At 38.3% G+C, this 17472-nt stretch overlaps 1 protein-coding gene across 1 annotated transcript; it reads left to right on the top strand.

Annotated features, from left to right (window-relative positions):
- Positions 1-1631: 1631 nt before the first annotated feature.
- LOC102311166 (interferon-induced very large GTPase 1) lies at positions 1632-15364 on the top strand. The gene is made up of 6 exons (XM_005951907.2): positions 1632-1762; positions 4026-4106; positions 4190-4259; positions 4867-5046; positions 5342-5602; positions 9898-15364. The coding sequence occupies exons 2-6, from the start codon at positions 4062-4064 to the stop codon at positions 14574-14576; spliced, it is 5235 nt and encodes a 1744-aa protein (XP_005951969.1). The 5' UTR covers positions 1632-1762; positions 4026-4061; the 3' UTR covers positions 14577-15364.
- The last annotated feature ends 2108 nt before the right edge of the window (positions 15365-17472 follow it).

Here is a 17472-nt window from a genome sequence, read left to right as displayed (position 1 = left end):
TACCTCTGGTGCAAATTACTGACCTCTGTCATCATTTTAGGTGGGGGAACTTGCACAATCGGTGGCTGACTAAATACTTTTTTGCCCCACTGTATTTCCAGTGTTGGCTAAACAGGGTTTAAATTTGAATAATTTCATTCTGTCCTTTTATTTGTATTAAGTACTTCAGTTTAAGTTTATTTTTTTTATTTTTTTATTTTTTTTATTTTTTTACAATTTCACCCATATCTAGTAAAAGGACTGGCCCTTACAGAATTTTTAATTGGGGTGATAAAAAAATGCTACTTGTAGACCTTTTGACTGAAAGCTCTACAAGCTTCTTGAAGGGGCAGCTGATATGCCATACAACCATTGTGAATGATAGATTTTATCTTTATGTTGGCTCTATATATCATTAACAATAACTCTGTATTGGTACCCCCATTCAGATCCTTCCTATAGTAGGGTGTGTGATTTCCTTGGAAATGAAAGTGAAACTACACCCTAACCTTATTGAGATAGAACAATGAAAATTTGCAGTAGTTTTGTTTTTGTTTTTGTGCAAGCTTATTAATCATGCACTGTTCCTAGGGAAAAAAAGTTAAAGTAACTATCCTCAGAGATGATTGCTCCAAATGCACAGAAAAACATAACATATGTTAGCTTAATTGGTTAAAATTCATTTACCACTTTAGGGAGTACTTCATGCAAGACCCAACAAGTCAAAATTAATGGTCAAAGCCATCATCATGAGATTCAAAGCCAGATTTAAAAATGGTATGCACAGCGCAAAAACCCAGCTCAGAAATGAATGCAGCCAATGAAAGAGTGTGAGGCGGGGAGTTTTGTCTTAACAAAAATAATAAAGTGTAAACGCAGGTTTTACATGTGTTTCTCTCTGAAAACAGCAAGGCAGTTCAGATAAATTAACAAAAGCTGGAGAAGAAAATCAATATGGTTTTATATAAAGGTCAACGTGTCTGTTAGTTGTTGGTGTGATGTGAAAGATAATGAGGAGAGATCCAGAGTAGAGCTGCATTATCAGAAACTATTACACCATATAAACCTGTGTGTAACAGCTGACCTGTATGATGTATAGACAAACATGAAAAATTATTTACCATCTACTCCCAAGCCATCTCCGTCTAAATACAAATACTGTTACAGTGCCATCATTGCTCTGTTTTTTTCTCCAGGCTATTTGAGGCTGCAGGCACTTCTTAAAGTCTGACACACTAATAAGGCCAAATTTTGACAGACAGAAGTTTTAAAAAGAAACTATGTGAACGTCACTCTGCATGCATGTAATTTTATGTACCTATCTCCATGTGTAAATGCAAACAGCCACTCATAGATGTTTTTTCTCCTTTCCCCCCATTCATCCATTTTTGGATCCAAACTTTGAGTTGCCAGGGTGCTGGAGCCTAACCCATTTGTCATAGAGTGACACAGGGATAGATAAGAATATAGCCATAAAGATTCTCTCTCTCAGGCTTTGGACAAATCCCCAGTCTATGCAATAAGAAACAGGCAAAGAAAAAGAAAGAGATTTCACTTAAACCACACCCACATCACTCCAACACCAGGGTGTGTGATTTCCCAGGAAACGAAAGTTAGCATGACTACATCCAGCAGAATAAAAGGCCAGGGCTGAATTTGCTAAGGGATAATAGTTAGGCTGCATTCCTGCCCAGTGCTACTGGTGATGTTTGACAGGGATCAACTCCAAGACGAAAGAACTGCACTTTTCTGATTTTTGGACATGAAAATTTTTCTGTCAAAGGTAAGTCACTATTCTTAAAATTCTTCATTTATCTTCTTGTACTCCGAAATTATCAAAACCATTAAAGAAAGAAAAGAAGAGTTCAGCTGAGGTCTGCTCAATTTCAATAAAATACTGGTATTGCTACTATATTAATAATTAATACTCTCCTCCCAAAGTTTTGCTCTGTGAAAAGGAAAGTCCTAAAAAAATACCCGTGAAATAAGAAATAAGAAATAAGTTTGTCAGAATGCTTTAACTGATAGGACTCAAAGAACAGAAATGTCTCAGAATAGTCTGTTTGCACAGGTGGCTGGTTGACACCCGGCTCTATAATACCTTTAGAGTTACTGGTGAGTTGCTTCTCAGGTGAACTGAGTTGCTCTTATCTTTGTGTGTGTGTGTGTGTGTGTGTGTGTGTGTGTGTGTGTGTGTGTGTGTGTGTGTGTGTGTGCGTGTGTCCTTTTCGCAGCCTCGCTGTTTTTTGTGCAATTTTGCATGCTTTTTTTTTACAGCGCATTGTGTTCTGCGTCCTGATTGGCTGTAGACCATCGTCAATTAATCTCGTTTCTCCTGTACAGTACATATTGCGTTCAGCTTGTCAAATTTACGTAAATCTTCGATCGCTAGCAGTCTGACTCTGAAGTGCTGCACTGTATGTTTGTAAGTTCTCTCCCCAACAAACACAACAACAACGTTTTGCACCATCAAAGGCACCAGCAATAGCACCCAAAAGGCAGAGGAAGATGCTAACCATCGCACAAAAAGTTGGACTTCTGGACATGCTAAAGGAAGGTAGAAGTTATCGTATTTTTCGGCACCGTCAAAGGCATCTGCGGGTCCCTTTTGTTTCATTCTAAAACATCGGCGAGTGCCTTAAAACATCTATAATAATTGTAAAAAAAATAAAGTTAGCTACTTCATGAATTTCACCTATCGCAGGTTATTTTTATAATGTAACTCCCCCAATACATGAGGGATCACTGTACATACAAAAACATATGGCATTAACAAAATAACAAACTGCACAGTAAGTAGAGCACAATTTCTTTTGCTTGCCATTGTGAACTGATAAAGAGTATGCTATAATACTACCAACTTATGCCTAAACAAACTACAAAATAGTTAATGATGTCAAGGACAAGGTCATAGTAAGCTAAGTCATGGTTAATTAACATGTTTCCTGTCTATAAACTCAGTCAGAATAGAACAGAATAAGAATGATATCTATATTGCCACACGTGGTACATTAGTAAACACCTGAGAACCTTAAATACAGGAAATAATACACTGTAGATCAGGGGTGTCAAATGAGCCGCGGGCCACTGCTGGCATTGTCATCTCATTGGAGGGCCACTTTAGTGTTCAAGTAGAAACAAACAAACAAGAACACCCTCACTAATATTTCCTAAAATGTAGTGTTTTGTTTGTTTGTTTGTTTTATTTAAAATATCGGATAATAAGACAAAACTGCAAACGTGAAAGCTTCCAAGCAAACTAGACTGGTTTGCTCAGAAGCTTTACTCCAATTGCCCCACCTATGCTGTCAGTAATTTGTTCTCCAGTCTAGTCACATATCACTACAACAACATGGTCTCTTATGAAGTCCCAAACACAAGAAAAGACTTAATAGGTCAAAATCTTTCACAAACTACTCACTTGAATAAATACTAAGCATTAGATGGCAAACAGGAAAAGACAATGATGATGTGTGCATTTTAAACATGACACAGTTACTGTGCAACTTTAATAGGTGGAGAATCTGACAGTAAATGTTTCTTCTGTATACTGTACAGTTCAACTATAGCACTGATATAACAGAAGATTACAATGTGGAGTAGTTTGTCATAAATGATTTATCTGAATGAATTCTATGTAGCTGTGTCTTTAACTCTTTAATTCAAAGTACATCAGAGAGTAAGTGAGTGAGAGAGACAGCATCAAAGATAGATAGGGAGTGGACAACTATTGCACAAGAAAGAATAAATGAGAAGACACAAGAGAGTGCTGAAAATAACATGTAAGAGGTGATGAAAAAGGTGTAATGGGCGACTTTATAAGTTCTTAAATTCATTATTATTTTTGGTTTTAACTTTTTAAATAATTTATTTTTAATAAGAATAAATCTAAAACTGCTAAACAACAATCTACTTCTATTGTGGTTTACCAGGATAAACTGCAGAATGAATATACAATAGTACTCATACTGTAGATTTATTCTGTTTCCTTTTAGGTGCATGTTTTCTAAAGTTAACCTTTCAAGCCTTTTTCCTGCTGCTTGTAGTGAGACTACCTTTGAACAAACTGGAACACATGTGGGATGACTGACAGTCGATTCACAATGAATGATTCAGAGGAGGAAGAGGTAAACAAATGTATGATATGGGAATAGAACTGTATTAGAATATAACAGCATAATAACTGAATAACTCATGAACTAATTTAAAGGAGTTCCATGATGCAGTGGATACCTTCGTTGAGCCGGAAGAAGATTATCTGATATCATCACACTCTGACCGTAAGTGAAAAAACTTCATGAGTGCAGATTCAGATAAACAAAATGCACCAAATACTACAGTGCTCAAGTGTTAAGGTTTTTTAATCACTTTTTGTTTTAATAATCTTTCATTGATTGGCCATTAGTTAACTGTCCTTTGAAGACAATGCATTTGTTAAAAAGTAGTTCAATCATCTATGTGGAAGTCCAAAGGAATCCAGGTGGGAGTAGAGCACCACTTTCCTGTCCTGAGTTTTCTGACAGTTCGCCAGAATTGCTTGAAGGCAGACCAACAGATTTTTTGAGTTGGTTTACTCTTTGAACTCCTCCCACACCCTGAGTTTTTGTTTCAGCCACCACCAGAGCCATGTTCTGCCTATCCAAAATTGATCATTGACCTGAGACATGTCCTGGTGTCACATGCACTTATAGATACCCTTATGATCAAACATGGTGTTCATTATGCACAAGCTGCAGCTGTAATTTCAGTCAAACTTGAAAATGTTGATTTAGGAGTAGAAGCTTCTTTCTTGGTCAGGGGTTTTCTGGGGTTTTTGACTATAGAAAAAATGCTCCATTTAAACTTGTTAGTGTGGAGATACTGAGCAGCTTTTTTATTTTCTGACAGATAATCCTCCAAGAGGAGAATTAACTGCTCTCCATGCTGGCAGTGAGGCTGTTCCTCTAGGCATGACACCTATTGGAGAAGACTGTTTGACTGTAGCCATTCAGCAACTAAATCTGGGGACAGTGCATGTAAGGGTAGCAGAGAACGGAGAGGAAGTCCCAGCAGCTTCTGTCTTTACAGGTAAATCTTGATATCAGTTTTATTGCTCTAATGTATAAAGCAGTTGTATAATATGCATAATATGTCCTTTAAGTTTAGCATTTTTCTGTGCTCTTAACATGCTATAGTATGTTAGTCTACTTCTTACTTCTAGCAGACTTCTTCAGGTGTGCTGTGAGTTTAATTTATAAAAGATTTGTCAAACTAATGTGAAAGCAACCAGGAATTTTAAATACTCATAAATGTAAAACTTAGCATGTCAAACCAATTTTTTTAAATGTCAAATTTTGTCAAATTAATTTTGTCATTTTCACAGAGCCCAGCCCTCCTATCCAGATTATTGCAAATGAGGTATGCAGTGATTCGGTGTCTCTGCAGTGGGACACTCCTGATGGTGAAGTAGTGAGCTACACTGTGACTTGTTGCAGCGAGGGGAAAACTGTGCAAGAGCTAGCAACAGACACAAACAGTCTGACCTTCAGCTGCCTGAAGCCAGGGGTGTGTTACTCCTTCCATGTATCTGCACAGCTTAAAAATGGAACACAAACCAAGCAAACAGTAACATCTGTTAAAACAAGTAAGTGAAAATTTGATTATGACATGACATGATTTAAAATATGATTGTGAAAAAAATTTAATTATATCAGTAAGAAAACTGTATTCAGTAACCATACAATCACATCTATCAATCTATGGAATATTATTTGGACAGACAGACCTAAATTATTATCATATGCAAATGATCATTACATTCATTATAAAATTACATATGGTTCCATCAATATTACTTTTGATTGAAAATATTTTTGGGGTATTTACTGAAACATCTTCCTGTTTCAGTAATTGCTGGTTTCATATAGAAAAGTAGAGAAGCCAGGATTTGTTTGTCGCTGTTAAATTTTCCCTCTTTATCATGGAGAGGTCTAATGTCCAAACTTATATCTGTAGGGGATGCGTTATAGGGATGCTAAATTGAGGTCCTTTATGTTTCAATTTTTAACAAATCATATTATTATCTGTGCCCTTATCGGGCATAGATGGGATCTTGTGGCATTTGCCATTTCTTTATACTATAACACTGTGAAAAAATACTAATCATAACTAATTCCTTTGTTCCTCAGATCAGTCAAATTTGGTATCAAATGAGGAACAGTTTAAAAGAACCAGAATTTCTGTTTTAATATAACATCTAATGTATTTTAGAAAGCCATATATTCAATCTGATACAAAACATTTTTTTTTATTTCTGAAAGTATCATGTCAGAAGTTCATAATGTGTGTAGTGCCTATACTCATCAACGAACAGACACAATAACCCACATAGCAGGTCTGGCCCGGATCTCAAGCCGGCACTGCTGACTAACTTCTGGCATGATAAGACGTATGTCATCCAGATTTGGGCCAGGTCTGGCAATGATGCCACTGAACTATGCAAGAGCTAGCACTTTCAGACACTGAGATTCACCCTATAGCTGTCAGCGATCATGCTCCTGTATCTTTAACACTAATGCACAAGAATAATACTACGCCAAGTAAAAACTGGAGATTTAATACATCACTACTTAAAGATGAAGACTTTATTAAATATTTTAAAAAAGAGACTCAAACAGTCTCAGTCAACAGACTTTAGCGAGCAAAGTTCAAAGAGAGGGAGGCAGTCCTAAGCAGCAGCCCCCAGAGTGAAGGATCTTCAGCCTTTTGTAGCCATAGGTGAGCACAATGGAGCACCACAGGATCCCTAGGCAGCCATTCGTCTATGTCGGTTGACATACTTCACCTCTGCATACAGGAAGGCTGGCATGGGACTCCAGCTAACCAATGGTCAGCGAGTCCTGACACTCTTAGATTTCCTTGAAGAGAAAAAGGCTGTCCCACTCCTTCCGAGGCTCAGGGCCGTAACACCCTTCCCAATAAATAACAAAACTAGATTTTGTATACACAGACTTCACAGTTCACAGCAGAAAATAAAACAAGTCATACTCACAACCTGGACAGGCCATCAGCTAGTATATTTTCCGATCCTTTTTCATGCCGAATCTCTAAGTTGTATTCTTGTAGATAGGGCCCATCGCATGAGGAGTTGATTGTGGTTGAACATTTGAGCAAAGAAAACAAGAGGGTTGTGATCAGTGTACAGGGCTCTAGACTAACTTTTTGCCATGGGCGTACCGGTACACCTAACTTTAAAAAGTTAGGCGTACCGGCACAAAAGTTAGGCGCACACAAATTTTCTAATAATTTATATAATATAATGTGTTTTTCTGGATACACTGTGCTTTTTCAGCATTCAAAGATTGATGACACCGTGTCAGAGCACTGGCTATGAATTTCAGAAGGATCAGGCCTTAACAGAAAAGTTAGCAATAGTTCTTTTCCTATTACAGCTACATCCACTTCTGTCGTGCCTAGGCTGCTCACTAAGGCTGGATATCATCACTGATTTCTATAATCATTCGATTCTGGTTTTCAAAGTCCCGATTCGATTCAACTTAGCCTCAGACAGTCAGAAATATTATAACTCTGATCATTTATCAGTACTGACTTCATCAGAATTGTGAACATCACAGCAGATGCCAGAGTGAAAGTAACTGAGAATAAAACAGAAAAACATGAAGGAGATTTTCCTGGTCTGGCTTTTTATAGCAGATAACCTTAAAAAATATTCTACAATGTTCTGCATATAAAGTTTCAATTTCTTCAGTATTGAACAACAGAAAAAATAGGCTTTCTTGTCCGAGGTCATTTAAGTGAAAAAAAGAAAAAGACAGCAGCCGACAGCGCTGTAAACAACGGTAGACTGGTGGGTAATAAGCGAATGAATAATACAGAAAACAGAGATTGGAGACGGGGAAACTGTTCTTGAAGTACAGAGAGAGATAGAGAGAGAGCTAGCTGTGCATGGAGTGTGATTTTAATAGTCATGGAAGCAAAACAGCAAAATTCATGACGCATTGATCAAATGTGAAGCGCAGTTTGCTGCTTCTTTTGCTGCTGGCTCGGTGAATTTTGGTTGGAGAGAGACAAAACCTGCAGCTCAGAATCAGCGCAAAAAGACGTAATCACAGCGCGGACCGGACGCATCAGAACCGCTAAGCTCCGACAGCGTGTCCGTCTACGGGCCATCGAGTGAGAAAGCCGAGAAAGACAAAGTTGATTGTGATGCGTCGGTCTGTGTTTACGTCTTTGTGTGGAATCCGTGTACCTGCTCTCATTTGCTGTTTGGTTGTTGTTGAAATGGTTTTGTGAGCTTTAATCTGAGAATCTGGCGTTTCTGGCAAAACACAGTTATATTTAAAAGTCGATTCAGGATTTAATGAATTGATATCGCTTTATTCAAGCTACTCACCTCCCACTTCCACCTGCACTTTCAACTGGACCACGGCCAATCAGAGAGGTCCCGCCCCTGACTATCTCTGATTGGTTTAGTCCACGATAGGGGCAAAATGTGTGTCTGTTGTTGACCACAGGGAAGGTTGCAGATTTTTTTTTTTTTTTGCTACCCAAACAGTTGGTCGCACAGGTGCAACCAAATTTTTTTTTTAGTCGCACCACTGAAAAATTTGGTCGCACTCTAGAGCCCTGGTGTATACTACAATGGGTAATTCAATTCAATTCAATTCAATTTTATTTATATAGCGCCAAATCACAACATAAGTCGCCTCAAGGCGCTTCATAGATACAGAGAAAAACCCAACAATCATATGACCCCCTATGAGCAAGCACTTTGGCAACAGTGGGAAGGAAAAACTCCCTTTTAACAGGAAGAAACCTCCGGCAGAACCAGGCTCAGGGAGGGGCGGCCATCTGCTGCGACCGGTTGGGGTGAGAGAAGGAAGACAGGATAAAGACATGCTGTGGAAGAGAGACAGAGGTTAATAACAGATATGATTCAATGCAGAGAGGTCTATTAATACATAGTGAGTGAGAAAGGTGACTGGAAAGGAAAAACTCAATGCATCATGGGAATCCCCCGGCAGCCTATGTCTATTGCAGCATAACTAAGGGAGGATTCAGGGTCACCTGGTCCAGCCCTAACTATATGCTTTAGCAAAAAGGAAAGTTTTAAGCCTAATCTTGAAAGTAGAGATAGTGTCTGTCTCCCGAATCCAAACTGGAAGCTGGTTCCACAGAAGAGGGGCCTGAAAACTGAAGGCTCTCCCTCCCATTCTACTTTTAAATACTCTAGGAACAACAAGTAGGCCTGCAGCACGAGAGGGAAGTGCTCTAATAGGGTGATATGGTACTACAAGGTCATTAAGGTAATGTGCTGGACCCCAGGTAAACATGGAAGTCCTGGAGAGCTAGCAACAAAGCCAAGCCAAAAACATAGGGACACTATTTGGTCTGGTCTCTATGTGTCCTGTTCCCGTCTCTGTATTTGTTTACCTCTCCATGTTGCCGTTCGTGTTTTGTTACTTCCTGTTTTATTTTGACAGTCCCTTGTCTGTGTTCAGTTTTGCTTCCCCTGTCCTGTTAATTAGACTGTAATCTGTTGTGTTTCCCAGATGTGCCTACTCTGTCCTAATCTCCTCCTGTGTATTTAAACCCTCAGCTTGTGTCTGTTCTTTGTTGTGTCCTCTCTCATGTTGCATGTGCGTCTCTAAGTCTGTTTGTCTCTTGCCTGTAATCGGTTTACTCCTGTTCTGCCGTGTTAGCATTTTTTGCTACTGTGTCAGCTATAAGCTAATAAAAGCAGTCTTGCACTAGGGTCCTAATCCTTCATGCCAGAGAACGGTCACATGACTCTTGTTTTACTGAGTCAACACTACAAATATAATTATTATACCGGATGACTTTAAGTTTGGATCCAAGCATATTGAGAAAATTAACTAACCATACAATATGTTTAATAATCACTGTCTTAATCCACAGAAACACAGTTTGAGAGCTTATTGAAGGATCTTGGCTTGGACCAGCACTACACCGTGAAGTTGTCACTCAGCAAAATACTTGAAATTGATGAGAAGACCATCACTGATCTACCTGCCAAGTGTGAAACAGATCTTCCATGGTACTTTTTAAAGAAACTGATGATGGGTAATGTGACAGCTAGGAATGTGAAATATATACCTGTTTGTGACTCAAACTGTGACGATCAATTAGGGAGTACAAAGTTAGATCTTAAAAATATAGTCCATAGCCCAAAGACAGGTGTTATGTTAAATCCACTCGATATAATCACTGCTCTCTTTCTGTGTTCTGATGGTTTTCTACAGCAGGAAATGTCACTAAAAATGTCCATGTGTCAGTTCTCTGTTCCTCTGCTGCTTTCTAATCATGACATGAAACAGTGCACACTCATGCTGTGGGCCATGAGAGACATTGTTAAAAAGTACAGACCTCAGTCTCTGTCAGAGTCCAAGGGCTTCATTGAAGACAGAATCGTTCTCTCTGAACTTCCAATGATCTCTTTTGTCAGACTGGGTGAGTGCTCCTTGTCCAAGTCAGAGATTCTCAATAAACTTCTGAGCAATTCTCAGCAGTACCATGACACCTTTGTTCATCGCAACATGGAGTGTGGTGACAGTCCAAGAAGAATATCCAACGGACTGACTGAAATTACTTGGTATCTTCCTTGTGGAAACACAAACATTGATATTTTCAGTCAGCCAGTGGCTGTAGCTAACCTTCGTGGGGACATTGCTTCATTTGAAACACAATACTCCTTTCTGTGCCAGACATCTGCAGCAGTTTTTGTGTTCTTTGACCATTTGGACTCTGAGTGCAGTCTACTTACTAACCAACACCACAAGGCACAGATCTTCTTGGTAGGTAACTATGAGAGCCAGAGCTTCAGTTTAGATACTTTAGAAACAGTAGCAACAATGTTGGGCTTGACTAACAACAACATCATTATTAAGACAAAACAAAAAAATTATGCCGATTTTGTCAAAGGCTTGAGGAAAACAATCAGTGATGTAGTTGAGAACTCACAGATAAAGATGCAAACAGAGCAGATGGCAGAAATTGCCCATGAACTGGGAATCCTGGTTGATGAAGACTCTCCAGAGTGCCAGACTGCAAAGACAAATGCAGAAGCCATCACTGCTGAAATTCAAGATATCCATATATTCAAAGAAGATCAGCTTCCACGGCAAGGTGAAATATGGAAAGAACTGACCTGCTTAGAGAAGGAAGAATTTCGGCTTAAAAAAGTTGGCTCCAAAAATATAGAAGATTACAAAAGTGAACTTCAGCTGCAGAAAGAAAAACTGAGGAAAAGGCAGAACTCTTATGACATGTCCACAGCTATGACATGTTTCATCAATGCAATATCAAGCCCAGGAACAGAGAGGTTTTATTTCCTGAAATGGATGCGAATGAACCTGGATAACCTGTCTCGCATAAAACTGTCTGAACTTCGGGAAAAATATAAAGAAAAATGCAAGAACTCTGAGAACAAAGAGGAGATCAAAGAAATTGACAGACAAATTTCCAACAGCTCACTGGGGACTGAACACTTCTTCCGTGAAATGGGTCAGATCTATGAAGCTTCACTGTCCCTTCCAAAAAAACATCCAGCACGTCAACAGCTGCAGCATCTGCCCAAACTGTGTGCAGAGTTGTTGCTTGATGGATTTCCTCTTGAGCTTGTAGATGGAGATGCATCCAACATCCCTCTCAGATGGGTGAGTGATGTTCTCTCTCAGCTCAGTGACTTGGTTTCTCCAAACAGAAAGATACGTGTAGTCACAGTTCTTGGAGTTCAGAGCACAGGAAAGTCCACTCTCCTTAACACCATGTTTGGAGTGCAGTTTGCAGTCAGCAGTGGTCGATGTACTCGAGGTGCCTTTATGTTGCTCATCAAAATCAATGAAGACATGAAAAAGGTCCTAAATTTTGACTTCATGGTGATCATTGACACTGAGGGCTTAAAGTCACCAGAACTTGCACAACTAGACAACAGCTTTGAGCACGACAATGAGCTTGCAACACTTGTTATAGGGTTGAGTGATGTCACCATTGTCAATATTGCAATGGAGAATTCAGCCGAAATGAAGGACATCCTACAAATAGTTGTGCATGCTTTTCTCAGGATGAAGGAGGTGGGCAAAAAGCCTAAATGTGTGTTTGTTCACCAGAATGTGTCCGATGTTTCAGCCCATGAGAAGAACTCACAAGACAGGAAACTGCTCCTGGAACAGTTAAATGAGATGACCCAGGCAGCAGCCAAAATGGAAAAGAAAGAGGAGAACAAGAGCTTCACTGATGTGATGGAGTACAGTCCAGACACTGGGAACTGGTACATTCCTGGACTCTGGAATGGAAACCCACCAATGGCACCAGTCAATGCAGGCTACAGTGAGGCTGTATATGAGCTCAAGAAAAACATCATCCAACTGCTGGGAAACTGTGAGTCATCTGCTAATGATATCATGGAGTTTAAAGAGTGGATGACAAGTCTCTGGACTGCAGTAAAGCATGAAAACTTTATCTTCAGCTTCAGAAACAGCCTCGTAGCTGATGCATACATGAGACTCTGCACAGAATTCAACAAATGGGAGTGGGAATTCAAAAAAGAGATGTACATCTGGGTTACAAACACAGAAACAAGAATTTCCAATTTTGGTAAAGTTGCTGTAAAATCTGAATCGTCTGACATGAGAGAATTTCTCATATGTTTGAAAAGTGTAGCCTCCACACTGCTGTCTAGATGGGAGACAAAACTTCTCGAAAATCTGACACAGTATTTTCAGCAAACAGAGGGTCATGTTTATCTGGTTGAAGGATACAAAGAGGAATTCTCAAACAGTGTAAAGAGCCTTCGGCACGAAATGGAGAGATCTGTTTTTAATCAGCTCACAGCAGCAGCAGAAATCAGAGAGGGGATGAGAGAAATTGAAAAAATTAAAAAGAACCATACACAAGAGATTGAAAATGCAGTTTGTGTGTTGATAGATGAATGCAAAAAGAAAAAAGTCCAGATGACAGACAAAGAGCTGGAAAAAGAGTTTGATAAGATGTGGAATGAAACACTGGAGAAACTTTCTTTTTGTGAACAAAAGACCTTCAGTGTCTTCACCAGCGTATACCACTTCCTGCGAATCAATCTGTCACACAGGGGGAGTCATGCATGTGAATTATTAAGTCAACAATGTCTGGAAGATTGTGGAAAAGAGCCTTTCAAATATACAGCTGAAGGATTCTACAACAAATTTAAACACAAACTCAGCAAGATGTTCAACATTCAAGATCACACAATGGCTGTACAGCAATTGGCTGACAGCATCATCAATTTTTGCACTCAGTTTGTAAGTGAGAAAATGGAAAGCAGAAACAATTACCATGAGACCTACATCCAGGAGATCCTACACATGATTGATGGGAGTCTACAGTACAATCACGATGTTAAGACAGACATCGAGTTTGAAGTTTCTCTGAAACAGCACATCTGTGGATTTGCAGCCAGAGAGTTTCAGAAAATGCACGAAGATTTCATCCAAGCAAATGATCCCTACAGATGTCTGATGAAAAACAAGGAAAAGTTTCGTGAGGATTTCAAAGACATCTTTAATAAAAGAGACCAGTGTCAGAAGAAGGCAGAAGAATTCACCAACAAATGCTTGAAGCCTGCTGTGGAAGACTTTGTTAATCGCTCCCTGGGTCCTAATATCATTGATGACATGCTGACATGTGAGCAGTTCAGCACACGAATGTCCTTCCAGTATTCAGTTTTATTGGATTTACTCTCAAAGAATGATTTAAAAAACTATCTGAGTTATATTTTTTCATATGAGGATTATGTAAAAACATGGATTTACCACCAAATAGTGGAGCGCTACTCAAATGTGTCAACAGCATTTGAATTTGAGGACCGACATCTCCAGTCATGTATCAGAAGCATAAATGATGCCATCAACAAGGCAAAAACAGGAAAGAGTCATGACTTGAAGACATTTGTGGAAAGCATTCGCAAAGATCTTGATAAACTGGTCATTTCCCAGGATGCTTTTGATGCTTTCATGATCCTAAACAATGCTGATAAGGAACAGTTTGCTGATTGGCTCACAGTGTCTGTGAATGACATGGGAAACATTCTTAGGAGTGAATTTAAAAAGTCAAACTTTGAAAGAAAGCTAAAACAGCTCAATATGAAACCACACAATGAGCTTTTTACCAGAGTGATTGGTTGCGGCAAACAGTGTCCATTCTGTGGCGTGCCCTGTGAGGCAGGAGGAGGAGCCCATTATGAGCACTTTGCTTCACTGCATCGACCACAAGGTCTGGGTTCATATAGGTTTGTTAGAACACAAAAACTTGACACTGAAATATGTTCCTCTCTTGTGATCAGTGATGCATGTTTTTGCAACAGTATTACAAATGGTAAATATCATCCCTATAAGTGTTACAAGGAAATGTACCCAGACTGGAATGTCCCTCCAGATGCGAGTCTTGAAGCATCCGACTACTGGAAATATGTGATGGCGAAGTACAACAAAGAATTTGCTAGTGCGTATAATGCCAGACCTGCTGATATTCCTGCTGCTTGGAAAAATATCACAAAACAGCAGGCAACAGAAAGCCTTAAAGTGTCCTTCTGGATCAAGTAAGATGGACTTTGTCTGACAGAACTGATTTTACGTGATTGATAAATAGATAGATATTGTTTTTACATTATTGATACTTTTTCCAGTTTAATTAAATTACTTTGAATACATAACAACAACAACAATAATAATAATCATTGTGAATGATTTATGACATTTACTGCATATTTACTTTTTACCTAATGGTTCAAATTGTACAAGGATCTTGAAGGTTCAAACTGGGATTTTCATTATGATGAATTATAATATGTTACAGACTGGACCTCAACTGAGTGTGGTCATTTTGTGAGTGAGCACAACCTGTCCTTGTTAATGACCTTGAATATGTATGTTTTTCTTTTTAAATATAACATATCAAATGTCTAAGATAAACCAAATAGTTTCCAATAGTATCCTTTCTGGCACCACTGCATTGACAAAAGTATTGGGGCCCACCTCTTAATCTTTGAATTCAAGTTTTTATAAAAATGAAACACTTGTGCAGTGTCTTTACAAACATTTGGGGGAAAAAGTATAATTCTAAAGAGCTCACAGAATTTAAGTGCAGTATTTTAATAGGATGACACATATCATAGTGATAGCTGTAGTAGGTTTAGTAGTGGCTCCATAGTGTAGTGGTTAACACTTTTGCTTAACAAGTGAACGGTTTCTGGTTTAAACCCAATTAGAGACACAAATCGCTTTTGGGTTTGCATCACAGTCTGCTGTGCACCAGATGTGCTGTAGTGTATTTCTTGTGGTTCTCCACTCTGCCTTGGTAGACCACCATGTCTATTTTTTACATCAACCTGCACAGAGAAGGAAAAGGCAGCAGGAAGTCAGGTACAGATACATAGAGAAGCCTTTCAAGTTTCAAAATAAAAGATTCACTGCAGATGCTGTTTAGCATACTGAATGAAAAAGCCAACACTCTTCCTTCAACATAAATGGTAAAAGAAAAATTGTCTTTATCCAGTGGACCAAAGCACAGTATGGGTAATCTTAAGCTTTTTGTTACATAATTTTGAAAGTTTTACTGTTTCTTTTTTTTTTTTTTTTTTTTGTGTCCCGTTTGGATCTTTGGCCATCAGAATTGTTGTCTTAAGGCCAAGAAAGATGCCAAGCTGATTTATTTTACCAAGTGGATCATCATGGCCTTGCCATATTGGTCCATTTGATTGACCTTTATTATAATTATGAATTTATTTTATTTTCAGTTGCTACAAACGGGACAGACATGACTGGGGGATAGGACAGGGAGAAAGAATGAAAGAAAGAGAGGGAGAGAAAGAAAACCAAAGGGGAGAAGAGACGGTGAGAAGGGGGGGAAGAAAGAAAAAACAAACAAACAAAAAGTTTTACTGTTTCTGTGATAATTACAATACAAATATTTGGTAGTGCCGATACAAAAGCAGAAAGATTTTGTCTAACACTGCTAAAAAAATGGTACTGCTAGACATACCAAAGGATCCAATCTGGACCTGCTTTACAAAATATGAAAAACTACTTCAATTGTACGATAAAGTGAACTACTACTCTTTCTGTGGCGATGTCTGCATTAGAACAGAGGAGTAAAATTTTATTCCTAGATCTAAACAAGCTGTATGACAAAACTATGGTTTATGTGTAAAAGCTGTACAAGTGAAGGTTTTGTGCTTTTCTATTGTGATGTGCAAATTGTAATGTCAGCAGATCAATAAATATGAAAAAATGTTGAAACTGCTATTACAAAAAACAGTGAAAAAATTTCTTTCATCATTCTTCCCGATTTCTTTCATTTACTATAACAAAATTCTTGATCACCTAGAAGAACTGAGCCCTAATTTTGAAGTTACACTTCTTTTTCTTATAATAAGATTTCTCAACAAATTCTATTTATTCTATGCATTGACAGAAACGGGAGTTTCACTGGTCCATACCATTTAAGTTCAGTGGGCTGTGTGTGGTCCATGCCATAAAATGAGTTTGACATACCTTTTCTAAGGCAAAATAAATATCACAACTGCGTTTATAATATAATTTCATTTTTTTAAATTATCACCTTACTGTTCTTATCATCTACCTTACTAATGTGTGCTTCGCACTACCGTAATTCATCGACCATTTTAGCTAGAGAAAAAATTCACACAGTTACTGAAAGAAGAGAGGCTGAGCTTTACGGGACTATTTGGTGTATTATGGTAGCACAAACCGTTCGCAAGCTACTGCTCTGAAAAAAGAAAAGTCAACCCCACTTAGCTCAAAAAAGATGAAATTGGGTGGTTGTTACATGTACAAGATTCAAACTTGTAATGTGAACTAAATAATTTCATGTTTCCATGGTGAACGTAATTAAATCATGTAATTAAATCATGTAATTAAATCATGTAGCATTTACAGGGTGGGCCATATAAATGGCCACAATCTGGCTGGTTTACAGTGTGTAATTAGAGTTAGGTTAATTGTTGGTTCTAAATTACCCATGAATGTAAGTGCAAATGGTTGTTTGTCTCTATGAAATCATCAGCCCCTATATTGGTTCATTAAGCAAGACTAGCAGTAATTGCCTTGATTGACAGTAGTTTAAACAACAAGATTTCATTGTGTTTTCCTAAAGTTTGTAATTTGTGTAGAATGAATTAAAACAAATTTCACTCTACATACTTAAATAAATCACTTCAAGTCAATGCAAATATACTACGTTGATCCAACGTAATCTGATTACATAAACCACCAAATGACGCATGTGTTGGTTTGACATGGCCAAAAATGGGTTATTGTACTTGGTTAAATCACGTGGAAATAGGCACTATGATTAAATTGTGTTGATCCAACGACAGATTTTTTTGAGTGTAGGCTCAAAACCTTTATTGTACATATGTATAGTTCATATTTAAGTTGATGTTGTGTTACATTTTGTTCCTGTTGAATATCAGTTTCT

Source organism: Haplochromis burtoni, unplaced genomic scaffold (genome assembly GCF_018398535.1).
Source record: "Haplochromis burtoni strain Fernald_Lab_line unplaced genomic scaffold, NCSU_Asbu1 Contig_1119, whole genome shotgun sequence".
In the NCBI taxonomy this organism is placed as follows: Eukaryota; Metazoa; Chordata; class Actinopteri; order Cichliformes; family Cichlidae; genus Haplochromis; species Haplochromis burtoni.
The sequence above is the reverse complement of the archived record's forward strand: the minus strand, read 5'-3'. Positions and strand labels throughout refer to the sequence as shown.